The sequence below is a fragment of the Blennius ocellaris genome (genome assembly GCF_963422515.1).
Source record: "Blennius ocellaris genome assembly, chromosome: 8".
Classification (NCBI taxonomy): domain Eukaryota; kingdom Metazoa; phylum Chordata; class Actinopteri; order Blenniiformes; family Blenniidae; genus Blennius; species Blennius ocellaris.
The window spans coordinates 22,620,973-22,643,629 of NC_137657.1; the positions used below are offsets into that span (position 1 = coordinate 22,620,973).

The following is a 22,657-nucleotide window of genomic DNA, read 5'->3' on the forward strand; positions in this document are numbered from 1 at the left end:
ATATGTTGATGTTGTGCAAGTTTAAGATCTGCAATGCTACCCTTCACTTTGATGTCATTTTAGAGGGGACATAGAAACTTTCTATATTGTGTGAAATGACCAGGGAAATATGCATACAACTTCATACACTCTCGATTGTGCTGTTTAAATAAAACAAAAGATGCCATAAAAAGAATCAAATGCAGATTTGTTAAATAGCAAAGGGTTTTATAAAATAATAAACTCGCATGCATTTATTAAAGGGTTAATCTACTAATGAAATGAAAGCAATACAGTACAAAAAAAAAAAAATAGAGCAGCGGTTAAGTATCCAACAACTCTTTTAAAATAGGCTGCAGATTTGCATATGCAGTGCCTGTGCAGGGTGTATGTCTGTACATTTTGTGCCTTTGGTTCATTGAGTGGGTTTTCATTTACAATATATATTGTGGCTGTATATTTGTTTAGGAAGTCCTTGCATATGCACTTTTTCTCCCCACGGCCTGCAAAAATTCTTACGGTAGAAACGGCAGGCGGGTAAAATGTATTTCCCTTCGACTTAATTCCTAAAATCAGATTAATGCAGCCTGTCTGCTTCAAGCTGGATGCTCAGAGACACAGTAATTGTGTTGAGATGACTAAAAACAGACACGGAAACAATAAAGACCGGAGCCTTGCCTTGGAAGGATGAAACAATTAGCACCAGACGAGCGGCAGAACATTGAAAATGGGCTTTGATGATGCTTCAGGACAAAGATGAGAAAGGCTAATGTCTTATTTTAGTGCTGGATTGTTGACATTTTGTTGAAAGCCTCAAGCTTCACGTTTGAAAAAAAAATAAATAAATAAGAGTTCACTATCAGGAAAGCCAAAACACCCAGAGTGGGGTTGTTTTTTTTAAAAAGTTATTATGTGTCTGTCACAGGTTTGTCACTGCTGCTGGAGCCTCATGTACCAAACGGATTAGTACGTTTGAATGAGCCTGGTCCCAGGGGCAAAGCGGGCTCCAATGAAAAGACATACTCCTATTCTTGACAGATAACAACACATCGATATCTGTGTGTGTGTGTGTGTGTGTGTGTGTGTGTGTGTGTGTGTGTGTGTGTGTGTGTGTGTGTGTGTGTGTGTGTGTGTGTGTCTGTGTGTGTGTGTGTGTGTGTGTGTGTGTGTGTGTGTGTGTGTGTGTGTGTGTGTGTGTGTGTGTACTATAAAGACATGTGTGAAATACGCAGTATATCTGTGTGTACGTATCTATTCATACAGTATTATGCAGTATAGTGATAAATAAGCCCGTGTGTCTTGTTCTTGTGCCGATAAAAACCTGAATCTGAGTGAAATGTCAATTCGAGGACCTGTGTGCCTGCATGCACGCATGCACGTACCATAGATGGGCTGGTAGACGATCCTGTAACCCTGTGCAGGAGATGTTGGTGGATCCCAGCTGATCCTGAAGCGGTTGTACCACTCTTCCGACACGCGCAGATTTTCAGGTGAAGAGAGGGCCACTGCCAAAATGAAATTAAGATCAGCTTCCAGAAAACATTTGCAGAACACCTTCACATTTTAGAGGAAGAAGAATGCGCAGCAAAGTTTTGGAAAATCATGAAGGCTCTTTCTGTAGCAGTCATTTTTTTCCATGTTTTGACTGTATGATGTAGGGCTGAAAGTCATTTGAAAGATTTTGGTACCTGTGTGGAGGAAACAGCTTTATCTGACAGTGTGCTCAATACTGAGTGTCAATATGACTTTGGTTCTCATTCAGAAACACAAATGGTCAATATATAGAGAAACATAAAGAGAGAAAGAAAAATAAAGTGTTACATTATCTATCCATAGTGTCAGAGAACAACTAATAGTTGATCATTCTTTCAAGCAGTAATCTGAAAAAAACAAAGAAAAAAAACAAATACAACTGGAGATACAATCTCCCTGGAATCCACTGTCCAAGTTTTTATTTACATTTCAATCAGCTATGGTTCCCTCATGTAATAAGACATTATATATTGTCTGATATTTCAGTTCTCTGAGCGATGACAAGATGGTCTCATAACAGAGAATCAGGAGACCAGTTGAGAAAATCAATTAGAATCGAGAAAATAATTTAATCGTCTCATTAATGAGAGGAGCTGCTGTAATTACAGCGGCCTTTATTAAAACAATTAGGAGCACATCAGTATTTGTGATCAGTTTAATTCATACCCTCCGCTGGGAAAGGATATTAATGCAAAATTAATACGACACAAATCAACGTTGGCGCTCTAATAAAATTTGTTGTGATTAACTTTCAGATTTGTCACATTCACAGCATTTGCATCTTTGTGTAATTGAAACTGAAGAGATGACAGCTAACCGTGGTCTCAACTCCCCATGTGTGTGTGTGTGTGTGTGTGTGTGTGTGTGTGTGTGTGTGTGTGTGTGTGTGTGTGTGTGTGTGTGTGTGTGTGTGTGTGTGTGTGTGTGTGTGTGTGTGTGTGTGTGTGTGTGTGTGTGTGTGTGTGTGTGTGTGTGTGTGTGTGTGTGTTAGAGGCTTACACGTGGAGCCAAGTGTAGAGACAGTGATGCCGTCCTGTCCGTCCTTGTACACCGGCGTGACCGTCACTTTATATTGGGTGTTTGGTAGTAACGGCTGGAGCACTGCTCTCCTCTGACTGACAGGAACTGACACCTAGACACACACACACACACACACACACACACACACACACACACACACACACACACACACACACACACACACACACACACACACACACACACACACACACACACACACACACACACACACACACACACACACACAGGAATAAGGTAAGGGCTGAAGAGGCAGGATCCTGCGGAGCATTGACCGTCACACTACGATGACTCACACATTGCACTCATCTCCACGATCTTATAGAAATATTTGAGATTGTTGAGGTTGAAACATGAACAGAACTACCTGTAAAATCTGTTTACTGCTTAAGAAAAATGAACAAGTTTCATTCATTAAGTCAAATGACAACAATGACACACAGAAGAGCAAAGAGAGGTAGTGCTTCTATTTATGTGCATTAGAGGCCATTTACTGTTTATAAAACAGTCCCTTTCTCCAGTAGTTACTGCAAACTAAGCTGCAAAGGAAAATGACTGCACAATAACTTTATGCAAAAGATCTAATACATATAACATTACCTTTGAAGTCAAATATGTGAATGCATTGTGAACTCAGACTGAAGTAACTGAGCTATTGAGTCTCCAATAAACTCAATAATGAAACTTACTCTCGGTAGCTCCTTCTTTATTGAACTCATTTATATGAAAAGCATGCACATCAGAAAGCCTTCAAACATTTGGAGCTCTACTCGCAACAGCGCTCCTGCTTCTCAAAACAAGAATTTACCACAAGCAAGCTGAAAGATTAACTTTTCTTTATTGTGCTAACCGCACTGATCTCTGGTCAAACGATGATGAGCGTGCTGGTGTGCGTGTGAGGGACAGATTTAAAGTAAGAGGCAGAGGAAGGTGTGTGAAGGTAAGGCCAGGTAAAGCTGAGAGTGCCCAAGCTCTGAGAGGAGCTGTCCGCTGAGACTGCGGTGCTGAAACACTTCCAGCGTCAAAGCTGAAAGGCACACAAACATTTTAAATACATAAGCAAATAATCCCCCCTTCAAGAAACACACTGAACCATCTTCTCTGCTCTCCTCATTGCACTGCACCAAAGCACGTCCGAACTTTTAAAACGAGGTGCGACCTGCAGCAACCCTTATCTGTCAGCTGGCAGGCAGGTTTAAGCCTTTCTCCCATTCTGTTCAGCTATTGTTTCTTTTGCCACCTCTCTTTGTTTCTCCTGCTCTTTTCTCCACTGCCCTCCATCTCCACTCCCAGTGAGGTAAATGGCTGCTGAAAAGATAATGGAATGTCTTCTGGCTTGGCCTGGCCTCTCCATCTTCTACAGCTCTGACACCATGCAGGGAAATTAAAACGCGGGAGGAGGAAGGAGAGAGAGAGAGAGAGAGAGAGGGGGGAGGAAAGCAAGCGGGGAGAAAAGCAGAGAAATGGAGGGAGCAGAAGGAGGAGTGTTTCTGTGTGTCTGGGTCAGTACGTGGCACTGAGCATAAGGGCTCTTAGGGAAGATAGAGGGATCACAAAGGAGAGGATGAGTAGCCCGGGACTAAAAGTGTAATCACTTTTCTGATTCCAGCAAATGACCCAACGCTGACCACTGTAGTGCCATCAAGTTAGCTGGATGATTGAAACAACAAGGATCTTCCTCTGACCACACCTTCAACATCATGTAATCCATAAAACCAATGTTCACAGTTCAACAGGCGAGAATTGTGTGTATCCCTGCATGAAAGTTCGAAGGCCAAGCGGCTTCAAGACACAGAGGGAGATCTAAAATAGCTCTTAGAAGAAATATAGGATAGGACTGGGTCACTCTTCAAACTCTCCACCTGCGCTCGATCATCTGTGAATGATTTCTGTAGCAGCGTGAGATCACATCGTGATCAACTCACATACTCCTCCTTGCGTTCACCATCGGGGCCGGCATAGGAGACCCTGTAGCTCCCCACGTTGGGGTCCTCCAGCTCCCACAAAGCCTCCAAACTCTGGGTGGTCTCGTCACTCAGCCGAAGGTTCCTCACAGCCAGAAGCTCCGCTGTAACATCACACATCACAGACAGCAGTGACTGCACTGGGTAACTGCAGAAATTACACCTCGAAAACTGAAATGAAATCTTGGCTTAAACTGCGCTTTCATCACAACTGTGGTTTAGAAAAACGTCAGTCAAAACACCAGCCTGCTGAAAGAAATGATAGCAGCTACTGTCAAAGGAATACCAACATCCGCTGCAAGGATGACCAAAATCCAGAGCAGGTGGGGCACAAAATGAACTTTTAATGGTGGGGTTTTTTTTAAATTCTCATCACTTTCAAGAGATTTTGAACAAAAGAAAACCTGAGAATCACTTTGAGGGCTTCCACACATAATATATGATTAACTGAAGTACTTGGGGGGGTGCATGACGTTGTAGTGGTTAGCACTCTGACTTCTGTGAAATCAGAGTGCTTCATAGACATTATAAAATATAGTAATTTTAATCTACTAACCTTCACAAAAATACAAGAAACTTTACATCATAAAACTGTACCTTTCACAATGATCACCTCGATTTCCAAACAAAGTAGATGTGGTGAATTTTAAGGAAATTAAGCAACAATTTGAATATAGAGGACATGATGAATTTTCTTTTCTTTTCTTTTTAAAGCCATGAACTTTAAAAAAAAAACAAAAAAAAAAAAAACTGCTCAGGCTCAATTCCATGAAGCCTGCCATTCATACAAAGCACATTCTTGATGCCTTAAAGAGTTGAGATAATATCCTCTGAACTTTAGTCTCTCTGGGAAGTTGAGTCAGTAAACAAACAAACATAAGAGAACTAACAAACTTTTTTTTTTTTTTTTTTGAAGATTAGCATTGAGCCTTTTGCATCGAGCAAAGACCATGTCATCAAAGGCTCTGAGTTTATCAGCGATAGTTTGAACAGTGTGGGGTTCTTGGGAGGCCTCACTAATGCTTCTTGAAACTCAATCACAAGCAATGGCCAAAACTTTGCAACAAGGACTTTGTAGAGATGTTGCTGCACTTTGGCAGCATTAGCACTGGCAGCTAGAGGAGTCTTTCAAACCGCAATGGCAGAGGAGTTTGTTGACAGATGCCTTGGCTCGAGTCATGATTAAAAATTGGCCAATCTTTCTGTAAGGATGGCTTTTCAAAGAGACAAGCAAGTGAAATTAGTATGCTGCCGACTGGACACATGCTAGCAACACAGTTTAAAGTAACTGTTGAGGTTCTGACATTTCTTAATGCACAAGACAACTTTGAAAACAAGATGCTACATCACAGCCACAACCACAGATGTCACACTACTTTGCAGCATGGCTTCTTTATTTTTTATTTAAGAAAAAAAAAAGACCAATTTGCAGACTTTTACCTGTGGTTGTGGTGGCAACTGTTGTCGTCTTAGTCACTGGGAGGAAATAAGAGCATGAATCAAATAATTGAGCACGAGGTCTCTTTAACAACTCATTGTGTCATTAACTGAGCCAATTGCATATAAATGCATAACACATTATTGATGGGTAAATTGATTTTCCTCTTCTGAGATAAACTCAGATAAAAAAATCAATGCACGGCTTTGCACTGACTCAGAAATGCTAATTCTGTGATCCTAAAACTAACCCCTGATTTAAACGTCTTACAGTAAGCAGGAGACAGTCAGATCACAGGCTGAATGGAACACATTAGTGCTAGAAATACAGTATATCACTAGGATATGATACTTATACATGTAGTCAGACATCTCGCTGCAAGAGGGGCCACATTTTTTACAAGCACTTATGAAAACTTTCATATATAATTTGGTGAAAATTGTATGTCTCTAAATTAAGGTTATTAAATTATAATGCATCCATTTATAGATCAGTTTGAGATGCATTGAAAATATTATAAAATTAAACTATAAATCCAATTAATTATTTATGTGGGAGTTTGCCTAAATTTGAATATCAGGAGGATGCCTTTTCTCAAGAAAACATAGAACAAAGTGGAGGGATAAACTATGACTCAAAATGACTTTTTTCTTTTTTTAAATGCAGTGCAAAAAACCACAAGGGAAACAGTTATGATGATTGCACACACGTAACAGCACTTGATATATATCTTAAAATGTTAAAAACACAAAGGATTCCAGCATAAAGCCGGATATTAGTAACACTTCTCCCACACTTTGTAAAACTTTGAGTGAAACAGACGATTGAAGATCACAACAATACCTGCTGGATTTATTTTTCATTGGTAATAAAAAACATGTATTTTCACTTACACGTGGTCTCTATTACAGAAACAGTGTCACTCTCGGATTCATCTTTGAAAACAGCCGTCAGCATCACTTCATATTTAGTAGAAGGGCTGAGACCACGCAGAGTGTATCTGTTATCACTTCCACTCAAGACCACCTACAGAAGACACACACACACACACACACACACACACACACACACACACACACACACACACACACACACACACACACACACACACACACACACACACACACGTTACATTTGATTTAAAACAGTATGATTCTCCCAATGGTCTACTTAGGAGAAATTATATTTCAAAAAGTGCAAGCTCCTTTGTTTTATTACCTGTTATTAAGGATTTATCCAAGGCATCAAACCACGTATGACTTTAACAGCAACAATTTTATTATATAACAATTTAATCTGGTGTACTATTATGTATGAAGAAATTGTAATAGATAAAAGGTATTTGTGTTAAAACAGAAGTCATTTACATGAAATACTGAGGAAAATCTGTAAAACCTGCACACAACTACATCAAATTAGATCAGGTCTTGTGAATTGTTGTGTCATGTCAGATTTCATTGTTATGGAGTTGTTTGTTGTTACTGTATTCACTTTAATAGACTAAATACAAAGACTTTCCTCAGTTTCCCCCAAAATGCAATAGAATTTTGGGTATGAGTCAACTGGCCGACAAGATTATTTATATCCTAAGTACAACTCCAGACTTTAAAAACCAAGGTCATCACTGAGTTTTAGTGGAGAAAGCTGCTAAAAGCATAAAATAACAGATCGCCTCAGTGCTCGTAATTTCTGTCATGAAGACAGCACGTAAATATTTCCACAAGCTGGTTGTCTACGAAAACAAACACACACTCGGTATGCGGCTTTCTTGTAATACTGTGCTGAATTTATTACGACTTGTAAATAAGTAGCAAAGCATTTAGAATAACTAAATATGCAGAATTCAGCTGCAATACAATCTTTATTTTGAGGACTTATTATAGCTACAATATATGAGCGCTAAAGATGACAATGTTTTCCTTGAATGTAGGAAGTTTCCAGCTGAATCTATTGCAACTCTAGAAGTCCAAAACAACCACTATAATTTGCATTACACTGAGACAAATCAGGCCCCGGGACACATGCAAATAGGGCCATCAAATGTACTGCTTCTTTCCACTGAGATTACATCTGAAATTGGACGTTACTGTAGATGACTCAATAATCATGTGCAGAAATGTGTTTCTTTACGAAGCTCAGGTATATGCAGATTTGACCACAGGGGACCGGTCATTTGTGCTCTCACCGGTGCAAGAGCATCTTCAGTGAGTCATTGTCTCAGTCTCTGTTTTAAATTTCTGTGCCGTTAGTGCGATATATTTCCATATTGTTCCCTGACAGTAAAACACTTGCTTTATCGATTAACAAAGACCACTGAAGGCTCCAAAACAGATATTGGATAATAATGAAGCTTTATTGTCAGTCATATTTCATTGTATCTGTACATTTTTAATCTCTTATCAGACAAAACAATACAGAGCATAGTGCGTGCGTGCGTGCGTGCGTGCGTGCGTGCGTGCGTGCGTGTGTGCGTGTGTGCTGAGAGTGACAAATGAAAGAGCTGCAAGTATGCCTATTGTCTCGGCTGGTGATATTACCACCCCACCTCTCCAACTCCCCAGAGTGTTATTTTCAGCTCTGATGACTCTCAGCAAAACACAAACACATACAGGCTCACACAACCAGCGCACACAGTCTGAGGGCTCTATCGCTGCCTCCCAGCTGTCTCGAAACCCCCAGATCATGGTAATAAAACATCCAAGCCATTAATTTCTAGATTTATTCAACCCCTTTTTTATACTCAACCATGCCAGGGGTTTTACCAGTCACTAGAACTGTGGCTGAGCTCCCATGAGAGTCTTAAGAGTAGACTTCTCTTCATGTGGCCACAGTAGGTGCAGCCTCTGGGTTGAGCCATGATATATGGGCTGCTGTCAAAATAAAACATTTTGACTAAGTGGAGATAATTTATCATCTGATGCTTAATTATTATTATTTATGTGCATATTTACTGTTTAAAAAAAAAACACATTTGTGGGTTTTTCACTTCCATACTAATGATTCAGATTTTTTTTTCCTATTATGAGGCTATATATGTAATATGTAGTAATCAGTGGTGGAAGCTGCTACATACACTATCAGTTTGGTTTACACATATACATTTATTAGCATTTATGTATTGAAAGGTAAAGCTCCTGACCTCTTTTGTGTCGCCTCCAGTGAATGGTGCCCAGGAGAGTCTGTAGAGGACAATGTCATCTGCAGAATGATCCCAGCTGACCTTGAAGTTGGCGGTGTGGACGTCAGAAGAGCGTAGATTCAATGGACCAGGCACTGGAGCTAAGATAAACAGAGATTCCTTTTTTTCTGTTCTTTTAAACCCAAGGTTTCGAAACTTCCTGGAGCTTTTTTTTTCCAAACACTGATTTGACAGTCTTCAGCCACTTTATTTCCCCTTTAAGTTTTGCAGTTATTTGAGTAAAAAGTTGCAAAAAAAACGTTCATGGAGATTTCTAGTGTGAGCATTAAGCCTGCAGGCTCTAACCATTTCATACATCTTCACTAAAGCAATTTGAAAGTACAAACCCATTTGTGCTAGTTTCGTAAATGTGGTCCACTGCACTAACTTGGCCAGGAGATAAATAAAAATCAACGTTGTCCTTTAGAGTGAGCGCAGCCAGACATACATTTCTTTGAGCTGACTCAGCAGTGCAGCCCAACTGCTTGTTGCTTAAAGGGATATTCCTACAAATCAATAGCTGTTAGCGTGACAGAGTAGTCAGGGACAGCGAAATGACCTTTTAATGTGACGGCACTATTATGCCGAGGTGTAAATGAGATGGGCACTGCGCCAAAGTGGCAGAAGGACCAGTAAGGGTAATAAAATTCAACGCTGTTTGGCAGTATGAGAAAATGGTTTGCCTACAAATGATAGCGATATAACTATTTTCTGGAAAATGAGCAGAAATTGCCCTCAGTAGAGAGGAGGAATGAAATAACACCACTGAGTACGATAAATTCAGACATTAAATAAGACAAAAAAAGAATGAACTTATATTTGTCAAAATATGTTGGCAGAAGATACAAAAAGTTCACGAACCTACTGACCACTCAGCTTTCTACACTGTCTCGCTATTTTTGTGTGTGTTCTTCCTGTAATGTGACAGTGTCTTACTTGTGGTGAACCCGTCAGTGAGCGGCTCAGATTGACCGTCGCTGTAAAGTGCAAAGATGGCCACCGAATACTCCATTAGAGACGTCAGCTCGCTGAGGTCATAAGAACTCAGAGGACCCACCTCCACCTGCAGGACACGCACACATAATACCGCACACGCCATGAAAAACACACTGTTGTGTCTGGGGAAAAAAATAGAACACTTCAATCACAATCAGCTCAAAAGGCTGCAAGGCCACTCAAGTTCTTTGTAGTGATTTTCTCTGATTCTCGGTGTGTACAATACTGCCAAAGCAAATTAAGCATTTCCGGAAGAGTGACCTTTAGCAAAAACAAGCTCTGATTCACAAGCAACAATCCGCACAGGCATTCAAGTTGTGCACTGAAACGCACATGTTGTGTCCAAATGGATGCCTCCAATATCTGTGCAATTTCCAAGATGATTTATATCGGCGCTCAATAGTAATTTCGACCTGACACTCACATACTGTAAAGCCCTGTAATTAATTTCCTCTGTATTGTTACTCCCGTTATTTCTACTACTTATCTTTCCTCATTCAGACACAGATATCCTCAGAGGCAAGAGGCTGTCAAAAGATCAAAGAGTACTCCACATTTTAAAGGCATTAATCACACGCACACAGCACGCACCACTTCTGTTTCTAGTCCGTCTGTCTTGACCCATATGATGCGGTAGCCTTTGACTGCACTGGGCGCAGGATCCCAGCTGATGTGAGCCGAGTTGTGAGTGATGTCGGAGAATTGGAGATTGCTGGGAGGAGGCAGCGGCACTGGAGGAAAAGAGGCAGTGAAAGCAAGCGATTGATGAGTGTTTGAAGGGTTCTTGAGATTAGTACAGGCCCAAAAGAAACGACATACTTTCTCCTGACACAAATTTTAGATGCCCTCGTGTTCATATTTTGATATGTGCACTTGTATTTCATCTTCAAGAGTTTTGTTCTGTGTGTGAGCATCTTGTTTTTTTTTTCTGCTGCAATATCTACAGTCACAATACTTTTAAATCCAATCCTCTATCAGCATCCTTCACATTCCCACCTGTGTCTGCGTGTTTAGTAAGTTTGTGTTATCACCGTAATGACTATGGATTTTTATTCTTCGTTGGCCGGTCCATTCTTCCATGCCGACAGAGTTTAGTCTGCCGGCAAGACAGACCATAAACCAAGCAGCATAAATGATAAAACAAGAACCAGAACAATGAAAACCATGGTGTCAGAGCTGAAGCCCAGGGAACCATGGAGGGTTGACACATAGAAAATGTAAAACCTAAAACCTTATCTTAAAACCTCAAAAAAGAACAAACAAAACACGAGGACAGTTTGTCTGTCCCAGGGGTTACCTGTCGCTCTGTCTGTCAACCATGTCCAAAGTGAGAAACTTTATTCCGCTCATTTATTTTACCCATCTATTTATTCAGCTCTATTGTGCCATGTTTTAGAAATACTGGTGTGTTCAATGTGAAATCTTGCCTCCAAGTGTTTTTTAGGTAATAAAGATTATGTTCTAAAGCACCTTGTGAGTCTCATGTTTGGGTCATTTCAGAGAATCTATAACTTTATATCAGTGGTCTTGTTACACATTCACTCCAATTAAAAAACAACAACAAACAGAAAACTCTACTAATATATAATTATTCTAGATACAATTTTCCACCTGTGTGCAAGTTTGAGTATATTAAACAGAACATGGCATTGCCACTGTGCTGCTATTTTGTGAAGTTCAAGAAAACAGTTTATGTTATAATAACTGGAAAATATTACGTCGCTTTACTTTCTATTTCAACATTGGGCTTATGGGTGAAAGTTGTTATTAAAAGATATTTACAGGGTCATGTTGATGTACACTTCAATATTTCTAAACTTCGAAACTATATTTCTACAAAAGTATGCGAGTTGTTAGAATGAAAGTCAAAAATAGCTCCAAGTTGAAGACTGTGCATTGCTCACATGTGGTTTCCTGGTTTGTAATGGGGTCACTGGCCTCGTCTCCATACATGGCATAAACAGTGACCGTGTATTCAGTGTGAGGTATCAATCCATCCAGCTCCAGCTCTGTAACTGCATCCGACAACTTGATCTGTGGACAAAGAGGTACGAACGCTTACAATGGGCAGTTCAAACTGTGGACAATAACGGGATTTCTTCACTTTTTTTTCCTGATTACCTCCTTCTCTTCCATATCTCTGTCATCTGTTAGTGGTGTGTACAGCAGCATGTAGCCAGAGACTCCCTCCACACTGTCCCATCTTGCTTTCATGGTGTTGTAGGTGGTGTCGGACAGCTGGAGGCCCGTGACAGTGGGAAGCGCAACTGTGGAGAAACACACACGACCACACACAGATATACACTCATTTCATTCAAGAAGGAATCACATTAATGATGTTTGTATCCTTCAATAATAAACATTTTAAGAGCATCATGACACTTTTGTAGATGCGCGTCTTGTGTCTACTCGAATGATGTCTGGCTTCCACAGCTCTCACACTTCTGAGCCTCCATCATTAACTCGTGCTCTTGGATGTTGACAGAAGAATTGGCGCAGGGCTTTGTATGAACATTTCCATGCGTGTTTGTGCTTAAGAATCAACTTACGCGTTGTTTCGGATCCTCGCAGAGCCTCGCTTGCCTCATCTGCGTACACAGCAAACACAGCCAGCTGGTACTCGGTGAGAGAGCTGAGATGCTGCAGCACCAGTGAAGATTCGCTGCCATCCACCACAGCCTAGGGTGACGGAGGGCGAGTCCGGGGAGGAGAGTGGAGTGTGAAAGATGGATGGAGGGGACAAAAGTGCAGAAATGGATGAGATAACCACAAAGGAGGGGGTAAAGAGACAAAGAATGGTGGGGAAAATGGAAATCATGGGAGAAAAAAATGTGTGAAGGATGGAAAATCCAAATGGGTGAGAAGAAGGATGAGATTGGGATTCAAAAAGGATTGAAACGAGAAGGGAAAGGAGGGTAGAAACAATCAATTCAATGAATAGGATGAAGCACAAATGCCTAAAGCTTGTTTCTTATGCATGTAGGAATGAAAGGATGACAGTTGAGATAGAGATGAGTTCTGGCCTTAGCCAGCTGGAAAGGTCTCCTCACATGCAGCTCCACAACATCTGGCCCCAGTAAACCCAGCTAAGCAAAGATTACATTTTTTCTGTGGTCACATTTATTGAAAAAAAAGAAAAAAAGCATGCAGGTGCCGGCCACAATATCATTTCTAGTGAGTCTTTGTCACCTGCATGGATGATTCTGGGAACTGTAAAGGGTGAGATGAAAGTGAAAGGTTGGGCTGAAGGATACCGCCAGTGTCTGAAGATCCCCAACTATAAACCTACCCAGATAATTCTCACAGGTGCAGTAAATATGGTGGGAAAGCATAGTGTGCCCACCCCTCTCTGCTCCTACTGACTGCAGTGATTTTCATAGTTCATGCACAAATGCATGCATACCTGCATCTCAGAATTTTGAGCTACGTGGTTACAATGCTGAGTATGTTCTTTCAGTTTATGTTGCAATAAATCTTTGTGTCGCATCTTCCTTGTTGATTTCCTCAGTGTTTCCCAATTCAACCTGGAAAAACACTCAAGTGCAGTGGACGTTGTGACGTTCACAGCAAAGCGCAGGTTTTTTTTTTTTTTTACCTCCTGAGGGGCCCCTCCTTGAGCAGGATAATAAACCACCCTATATTTCTCTACGTTTCCTGGGGCATGGCTCCACGACACTCGAAAGCTCCCGGCTGTGACGTGTGATGTCTCCAGGTCAAATGGTGCTCCTATTACCTCGGGTGGAAGTTCTGTAAAAAAGGAAAAGAGCCCGGCATGTGAATTAAGTTTTACTTTGACTATCCTTCCTCATCTTGGATAGGTGACCTTATAAAGTATTGTTGCGTTTGGTTCAAGTTTGTGTCTGTAAATTTTTGTGAATCTTTTTTTGTTTTTGCCCTGTGATGAACTGGCAACTTGTCCAGAGTGCACTCTGCCTTCACCTATAGTTAGCTGTTATCCTGCATTGGAAGAAGAGGTATATAAGATGGACTGGTATGTAAATGGACAGACAAACACAGCATGCTATATTTTGTTCACTTGAGAAATAGCAGCTGGAATAAAGCTGTAACATCTCACAATCGGTGTGGTTTTCCTCCTTCATCTCACTGATAAAAATACCATACCATACAATGTACAAACATTAAAACTATTTGTCTTTTCCTCTTTGCTCTCTGCTTACTCAGCTTGATATCTTTGTCCTGTTGCTCCACCTGTTCACACACTGTTCTGGTCAGTCCCTCCACGATGGAGCTCATGATGTTGAAGTCGGCCACATTGTAGACGTGACTGTTGTGTGGCTCTGTGGCGATGGAGCGCAACTCATTCTCATCGGCATTTTTCACACCTGGAAAAGTAAAGGCGCACATGATTGTCAGTCAAAATAAAACCTCTTGTAAGAGCTCTCGTTGAAATGCTTGGAAATTGAAAAACGAATTCTTGGTGCATGGTACATTCTTCAAAGTAGTCCAACTGTTTTTAAACTGCATTAATTTCATGAATTGTAAAAAGTAACACAGTGTTCGGTCTGTATCCTCGACATTAATAATTACTACTGTTCCTCAATACGTGTTCAATTCGTAGTGCAAATGTATGATACACTCTATGCAAGACACTTTATGCAAGCAATGCATATGTCAACTTTTAGTAATATATTCTGTGGTCATGGTATGTCATTGACAATTGAATGTATATAAATGCATTTCAACGAGGTTGAAAACAGTGTTGTGGCCTCTACTAAGGCTTCTTCTCCTCTGTGCTGGTGTTTATGTGTGCATGTCGGTTCTAACCGATGGCAAAAAGCTCAACGCCAGCTTTTCTCAGACTCTCTGCAGGTGGTATGACATCATCTTGGGACTTCCCGTCTGTGATTAGGATCCCGATCTTAGGTACACCGACACGTGAGCCAGATTCAGGTTTAAAACAGTTTTCCCATATAAAAGTCAGAGCGAGGCCTGCGGAGTGTGACAGAGATAATCGTACAAGAAAATGAAAAATGCAGAAGAAAATTGATACAGAATAAATGAACGCAGATCAGTGATCAGCAGAGCACAACAGCGAAATAGTAAGTATTCAGAGTACAATTCTATCAGATTCTACTCGATCAGAAAAGCATAGGAGATTAAAGCACCTGTGAGGGTATTTCCTCCTTTGTAAGGCAGGTTCTTCACAGCATCTATGACGGCATCTTTGGTAGAAAAAGCATTCAAATGCCACTCTATCCTGGGATCACCGCTGTACTGAGCCAGACCTACAAACACACATTTACATGCACACACCTTGTCATCACAACCATATTGGTCACAGGACGTTCCCATCTGTTCAACAATTGAAAGCCGCCGTGACCAACCGATTCTTGTCTTATTGATGCCGACATCAAAGGCGTTGACCAGATTTTCCAAGAACATACGGACCAGCCGGAAATTGATGCGACCGATACTCCAGGAGCCGTCCACCAGGATCACGATATCTGCAATGGCCTCAGTGTGGCACACAAACTGAACTAGAAGAGATGAAAGAGAAAAACAGAGCGGCATGAATTCCAATCGCTTACTTCAGCACAGGAACAGCAGAAGAAGACATAGGATGAAGTGAAAAGTAAAGGGTGAAAAGATCATAAAATAGATAAAAGCACACAACGTTTTCAATCAGGATGCATGGGTTTTTCAAGAAAAAACAGAGACACAATAAATATTTAAGTATTGGCAGCTTCATATATTCTTTATTGAACAAAGGCCATGCAACGCAAAACATTTGAAACATTTCATTGACACAAACATACAATCTTCTGCATCTTTTCTTTTGATCTTCCCTAACAACAGAGTACTGCATAACGTAAAAGTTGCATGCTGAGAGCGTCCTTTGAACTTTTGTTCAAACTTTTTCTTCAGTATTTTCTTCAACCTGGTTGCTGGTATTAATCTCCAACCATGATATTGGAAAACTGACTCATTTTATATGTGAGAAATCCTTTTAAGGGCGCTTCTGCTGCTGAATCCAAAACTGAGTCTTGATATGAGTCAATACTATGGAAGTTCTGTTATGCACATGCACGTGCACACACACACTGGTTTGTCATTTCAACTATCCTCTGCTCTCGATAACTCGTAACCTTAAATATTCAAATAAAATGTAGTCATTTACATAATGTGCACTTTCTTGTTGCACACAAACACACACACACTGATTCCTATTTGTTCATTCATTCATCATAATTCTGTACCTGCTTATGTTGTCATCCTGCATAATAAAATATAATAAAAATGGATAAATCCTCTATAAGTCGCATCATAAATCACTTTTCTGTCCACAAATATAGGAGAGAATAAACCACAACATGCTGATGAAGTTGAACGTTTGTCTCTTAATGAGGAAAAGCCATTACAGAAAATGCTGACTGTTGCAGACGTGAATTATTGCTGTGCATTTGTGCTTGGAGTTGTTCGTTTAAACTATCAAGATATGGATTATGGAGTCTAGAGATACAATATGCGTCAGTGTGGATAATTCAGCCAGTGCTGATCAGGAAGTATGTGTTTCAAATATCTTCACTAGTACAGCAGGGAGAGCGCTTTGATTTCCCACAATAGAGGTTTGGTGATGGTCTTCTGAGATTATTGATGGCACAATAAGTCTATCTGCTAGGATTACTTCATGTTTTGCATGAACAAAATGCTGTACGTGCAGGAAAAACATGGGAATATTGATATTTTTCACTAATATATTGTGGAAAATCAGCAATCATTGAAAAAACATAAATAAAAAAATCACATAATGATAAGGCACAGGTATCTGTTTCGAGGACAATTTTTTTTTTCCAGACGCAGCCGTCTGTCTGCTGTCTGCTGTCCTTGAACCAACCATCTGCTGCAGGCAGCAGATGAAGGAGAGAAGCGAAGACAACAAGGTCGAGAGCAAGCTGATGACAATCTTGGATTTGCAAATGCATCTGATATGTGCCATTGAAGCTCCAATCCTTTTATAAAGCAGCACGAGAATGACTACAAAGAAGAGAAGAGAAGAGAAGAGAAGAGAAGAGAAGAGAAGAGAAGAGAAGAGAAGAGAAGAGAAGAGAAGAGAAGAGAAGAGAAGAGAAGAGAAGAGAAGAGAAGAGAAGAGAAGAGAAGAGAAGAGAAGAGAAGAGAAGAGAAGAGAAGATGGGGTTTCAGTAAAATGGCAAAAAGCTGCAAGGCCAAAGAGCATTAAGATGAATCTTTGTAGAGATGCTCCTCTTGCCAAAACAAACAAACAAACATGGCCTTTCAAAGAAGCTTTGTGGTTAAAGAATATATTTCAACAACCATACCCAAGCACTGGAAAGGGCTTCTTTAGACAAAAGACAAAACACATACACACACGCACGCACGCACGCACGCACGCACGCACGCACGCACGCACGCACGCACGCACGCACGCACGCACACACACACGCACACACACACACACACACACACACACACACACACACACACACACACACACGTAGTTCAGCTTAGCAACTATTCTTTGAGTCAAAATGAGAAGCATTCACAGGTTAGTATCTATAGAAACAGCTGTTGACACTGCGGCTAAATAGTAAGGTGTGGGAACCGAATGGTAACGACAGACAGAGTCAGAGAAGGAGAGTGAGATACTCTTAAATGTGAAAAGCTATTAAGTCTGACGAGGAAGGTGGTAAACAGAGGATTAGAGGGCTGCTAATTACAGCTAATTACAGCTCGCTGGCCATTCCCAGGTCTATTGTTGCCGAGGTGGTGAGAATGTCAACGAGGCATAATGCTGGTGTTTTAAATCTGAACCAGTAATCAAGGCTGCCCCTGTCCTTCACATTATTCCTACGGACGTCTGTAAACAGCCTGTTTGGGTGAATTCAAGAGCTCTTTTTCTCTCTTTAAGAAGCCAGTCGCTGTCATTCATTCTCACAGGACCTGGAAAGTAGCTCCCCAGCTAGAGTGTCACAAGCAGACCATAAAATAAAATACCTTTTGTGATGAATGTTTCTCTCTCTTTGTGATAATTAACAAGAAATCAACCAAAAAACCAACCAAAAAACATAAAATTGCTTCTCCATTATTCAATTAAAACTAAGTAACAAAGGAAAACTAAGGCTCACATATTGTGCAAAGAATTTTCTTTTCTTTCTTTTTTGATCATGAGGCAGATCTACTATCAGAGTCTCAAAATGCCCAGATATTACTGACAATAAATAACCCATGTCCAACAGCCGTCCCTTAAAAAGAGCCATTTGGACAAAGAGATGCTCCCATTACATGTCTGTCTCCAGTGAGACCTAAACCATCACCGTTCATGCAATTGAAAACACCAAACAGTCAGCATGTTCTGAAGCTGAGAGTCACAGGACAGGCAGAGAGCCGTGACGGGGAACTCCAATGTGAATAGTAAAAACAAAGCCATTGATAATCATTTAAATGTGGAAAACAATGTGAAAAAATATATTTTTTGACTGCTTCCAGAGTCTCTTGTTTCTTCAGGTGCTGTGGAGGTTCAGAAAGCACAGTTTGTGCTGAGTCCAGTAATGTGGTGTTGAGGTTGGAGTGTGTTGGATAAAATGGAGTGTGTGGGTGGGTTGGTGGGTTGATCAGGTCATTCATGATATTTGATAGCTACAATTAAGACACGTGTGCGACTGTTTTTCGCTGTCTATGTCATTTTAGAAATTCAGTTTCACTCTTGTTGTTCACTAAGATCTTCCCACATATCCAACCTGCAGTGGCAGTGAAAGCAAATGAGTCTGTCCATGTTGAATAAAACTCGATTTTCTTTTGAGGCTTTCCTTTATTTGGAATCTTTCATGCTTAGCTGATTAAGATGTGGGGGTTGGAAACTCAACATTTATCACCTGCAGTGAAATGCAGCGCGGGCTGGTGACATAGTAGGAGGTGACGTGTATTTTAGTTGACCAACTATTGAACCGTTCTATGACATAAGTGTCACATTTGTCACCTCGAACAACAAGATCTCTGAAAGATTGTTTGATAAAAATGATTCACAAATATTTTGTGAAAGCTGCAGCGAGCCGCTGCCGACAGGATAAAGAGTCGTGTGTAGCTGCGGACGCCTTAACTAATCGAAATGGAAAACATCACATGTGCAGAGGGAGAACATGCAAATTTCAAACACAAAGACTTTGGCTGTAGCAGCATTAAATTTAACTCTGCGATCCTTACACAGACCAAAATGCCAAACAGAAACACTTCAGATCGTGGACAAGTGTAAATCGAAGAGTCAAAAAAAAAGGAATCTACTTACACACATATTAGTGTTTTAATCACAGCAGATGTCAGATACCGTGTTCCTCCGTTCTCTGCTCTCTGCTTGACTGCCAGACAACAGCAGGCTATTGAAAGTTACCTCTGGTCCCCATAAGCCCCATCTGCTTTCCTTTTACTCATCAACTCCATCTCTCGTTCCCCCTTTTCTCTTCTCGACAAGCATCTTTGCTGCATGTCGAAGTGCTTTTACTGTGGCGAACAGTGGCCTGCATTTCGGTATGGCGCAAGAAAAGAGTGTGGAGAAGAGAAAGGCTAATGCGGAAAAGGCAAAGCGCATTTGGGTGAAATACCATGAACACACTGACAATTTCTGTGGTGCCAAGTTGTTCCTGTATTGAACTCTACAGCTGCTCGACACTGTACTTCTCTGCCTCTCTACACTCATCCATCACATACCTCTGTGGTTAACTAATAAGAAGCAGGCTTCGGCTGGAACTGAGGTCTTTCAACAAAGTGTAGTGGCAGGCGTCAACATGGGACTCTTTGTTAGAGCCTGTGTGTTTATTGCTCACATGGGAAAAACAAAATCAGAGCACAACATCAATGTATGTGCATTTCTTACTCGGTTTGCTATGAAGAGATGAATTTCAGGTTCTGAACATACTAGAACGATGCACCCAGACCTCAGTCATATGCCAAATCTTATTAATGCAAATGAACAACTTGTTCTATTTTTGTCATCCAATGACACTTTCTCATGTTATGAACAATAACTGAACTATTGTTGTACTAAACATTGGCTAGCCATAAAAGCATAAAACACTTTCCACTCTCACTTTGTAATTTTACCTTCACTTGCCTATTATGCTGAAGTTTCTTCTTCTCCCATGGAAACTGAACTAATATTTTCATTTTTTCAATTTTGGAAGGTGGAGAGATGGTTGATATCTGAGCAAGTGTTTTTGCGTGCATGACTTGTGTTGGTACCCAGCAATCTATTTATGTGTTATTTAATGTAGCTGAGGGAGCTTAAACCTACATAGCTGTTAACCCAGACTGGAAATTTCTTGCTCTGCTCTCAAATATGTGAGCCATTCCTGCCTAAACATGGTTTTAATAAAACTACCAGGGTAAATGTTTGTGAATGAAACAATCTATGAATTGTTTTCCTATACAAAATAGAGTTTGGCATTTTCCATTTTTCATTCATTTGAATAATTACAATACTACCCAATTCATGCCAAAAATCTGTCAGTAATTCAGTGAGTTGTAATAGTTTAAATCGGCACTGAAGAGTTGTGTTGGTGGAGCAAGCAAAATACGATCTGGTTAACTGCCTTTAATTGTATGATGAAGAGCAAAGCATCATTCAATATGCAAATCTGTTCTTTTTTTCTTTAAGTAACTTGTTATTTGAAAGGGGGCGTTCACTTTTAGTTTCGTCGTCTTTGTAAAGAAAATATAACTTCAGATGGACTAGGAAATAAATAACTAAACATTATTTCTCACTGAATAAAAACTAAAATAATATAAAACTCCCATCCTATTTTTTAAATAATAATGTTCAATGAATATTATCTCCTGGGCTAGACTGGAGATCATGGTTTAGAGTCCAGGCTGGGCTTTTCCATGTGGAGTTTGCATGATCTCCCTCCCTGTGCATGTGTGGGCTTTCACCACGTACAATTTAAAAACATGCATTTAGGGCTAATTGGTGACTCTACATAGCACGTTTGTGAGAATGTGAGTGTGTGTGACTGTGTGCGTCTCTGTGTGTTTGCTCTGTCTATTCAGTGTATGAGCTTTTGCCCATTGTAGGCTTCCAATACAGTTTTTAAATGCAGAGAGTAAATAAAATTCATCCATCTTCATACTTTTAACACTATGACACTTGTAGTTTTTAAAAGTTACAATGGAAATGCACAGATCAGTACTGAAGCCAGTAATTCTCAAACAGCATGAGTCATCAAGCTCAATTCACAGATTTGTGTCCATATTCACTGATTGCAAACCACAAGGTTGGCTGAACCACATCTGAACCATGTTTGCGCGGAAGCACATGATCAAAAAAAGAGTCTGATTGAGTCTATTTATACACGAGCACACAGTTCGACATACACTCAGCGTAACTGGCACGCAGTCACGTGATGAGAGGGGGGGCAGAGAGAGAGAGAGAGAGAGAGAGAGAGAGAGAGAGAGAGAGAGAGAGAGAGAGAGAGAGAGAGAGAGAGAGAGAGAGAGAGAGAGAGAGAGAGAGAGAGAGAGAGAGAGAGAGAGAGAGAGAGAGAGAGAGAGAGAGAGAGACTGGACACATTTTACACAGCCCACGGTGGTGTCTGCAGAGCTGTGGGGAAAAAAAATGCCTCCCAGACAATTGAATTAACTCGTGGGAGTGGAGTAATGGTATTAAAAATGTAACTGCAACAACGGGAGCCACTGTTGGCTGCAATGAACAGAGCGGAGACAGACATACAGGGAGGGAGACAGTGAACTGCTCTGAGAACTAACAGTGACTGCCAGTAACTGTAGCGGGAAAAAGTTGAAACAATCCACAAGCACACATAGGACACACACGCTGTAAACCACACCATCTTCTCAAAGAGACGAGATTAATTAAAGCAAAGCGGATTGCTTTGTGATCTGATACTCCGGAGAACCAACACACTCGCTCAAACTCATGGATAGAGCCGGGAGAGTAATGAAAGAAAAACACACAAACAAATAAATGCAGAGATGCAACTCATCCTAATACACACACACATACATACACATGCTTATTTGGTTCACAAAACTTCTCCAGCCGCTTCCTCCTCTGTTCTCATTAACAGTAGTTCTTTCCAGCCGGCCTTGATTTATTGCTGACCCCTATTTAGCCGGGGATCAGACAGAGTGTGCTGTCATTTCAGTCTCTCTTTAGTTAAGTTTTATTTCCCTCGCCACTGTGATTGTGTTTCAGTGTCTGGAATTAACATTGAGGATGGTGACAGGCATACCGATGGATGCACTGTAGTGACGAGACATCAGTGAGCTTTCTTCCTTTGGTCTCTCCAAAGCCATTCCTCGGTGAGGCGGCTTTTTAGAAGAGCACCTAACCTCCAGGAGAGAGCTGACTCATCATACCCAGTAATAATTGGACACTTATTCGCAGACAGTTTCACAAAATTGAAATGTTTGACTTTGACATATTACTCAGTGTGAGATGAACTTCAGAGAATGAATGAAAATGTAAATAAAATGTTATAGTAGCAAAACTGTCATTTTGATGTTCAACAAGATGTTTTCTTACTATATAATTTCAGGAGT

At 40.6% G+C, this 22,657-nt stretch overlaps 1 protein-coding gene across 3 annotated transcripts in view; it reads right to left on the minus strand.

Moving 5' to 3' along the window:
• The window catches only part of col14a1a (collagen, type XIV, alpha 1a), a 144,597-nt gene that overhangs the window by 84,777 nt on the left and 37,163 nt on the right, over positions 1–22,657 (minus strand). Inside the window, exons 6-21 of one of the 3 annotated variants that reach the window (XM_080501030.1) lie at positions 15,472–15,624; positions 15,253–15,372; positions 14,912–15,076; positions 14,305–14,469; positions 13,722–13,873; positions 12,676–12,805; positions 12,248–12,393; positions 12,031–12,160; positions 10,718–10,857; positions 10,067–10,193; positions 9,092–9,231; positions 6,846–6,978; positions 5,955–5,990; positions 4,476–4,618; positions 2,512–2,644; positions 1,362–1,484 (exon numbers count right to left, since the gene is read on the minus strand). In XM_080501030.1, coding sequence (XP_080357156.1) covers positions 1,362–1,484; positions 2,512–2,644; positions 4,476–4,618; positions 5,955–5,990; positions 6,846–6,978; positions 9,092–9,231; positions 10,067–10,193; positions 10,718–10,857; positions 12,031–12,160; positions 12,248–12,393; positions 12,676–12,805; positions 13,722–13,873; positions 14,305–14,469; positions 14,912–15,076; positions 15,253–15,372; positions 15,472–15,624 — 2,136 coding nt within the window. Of the gene's footprint in view, positions 1–1,361; positions 1,485–2,511; positions 2,645–4,475; positions 4,619–5,954; positions 5,991–6,845; positions 6,979–9,091; positions 9,232–10,066; positions 10,194–10,717; positions 10,858–12,030; positions 12,161–12,247; positions 12,394–12,675; positions 12,806–13,721; positions 13,874–14,304; positions 14,470–14,911; positions 15,077–15,252; positions 15,373–15,471; positions 15,625–22,657 lie in introns of those variants that run through there. The other 2 variants (XM_080501029.1, XM_080501028.1) reach the window with 2 other exon arrangements.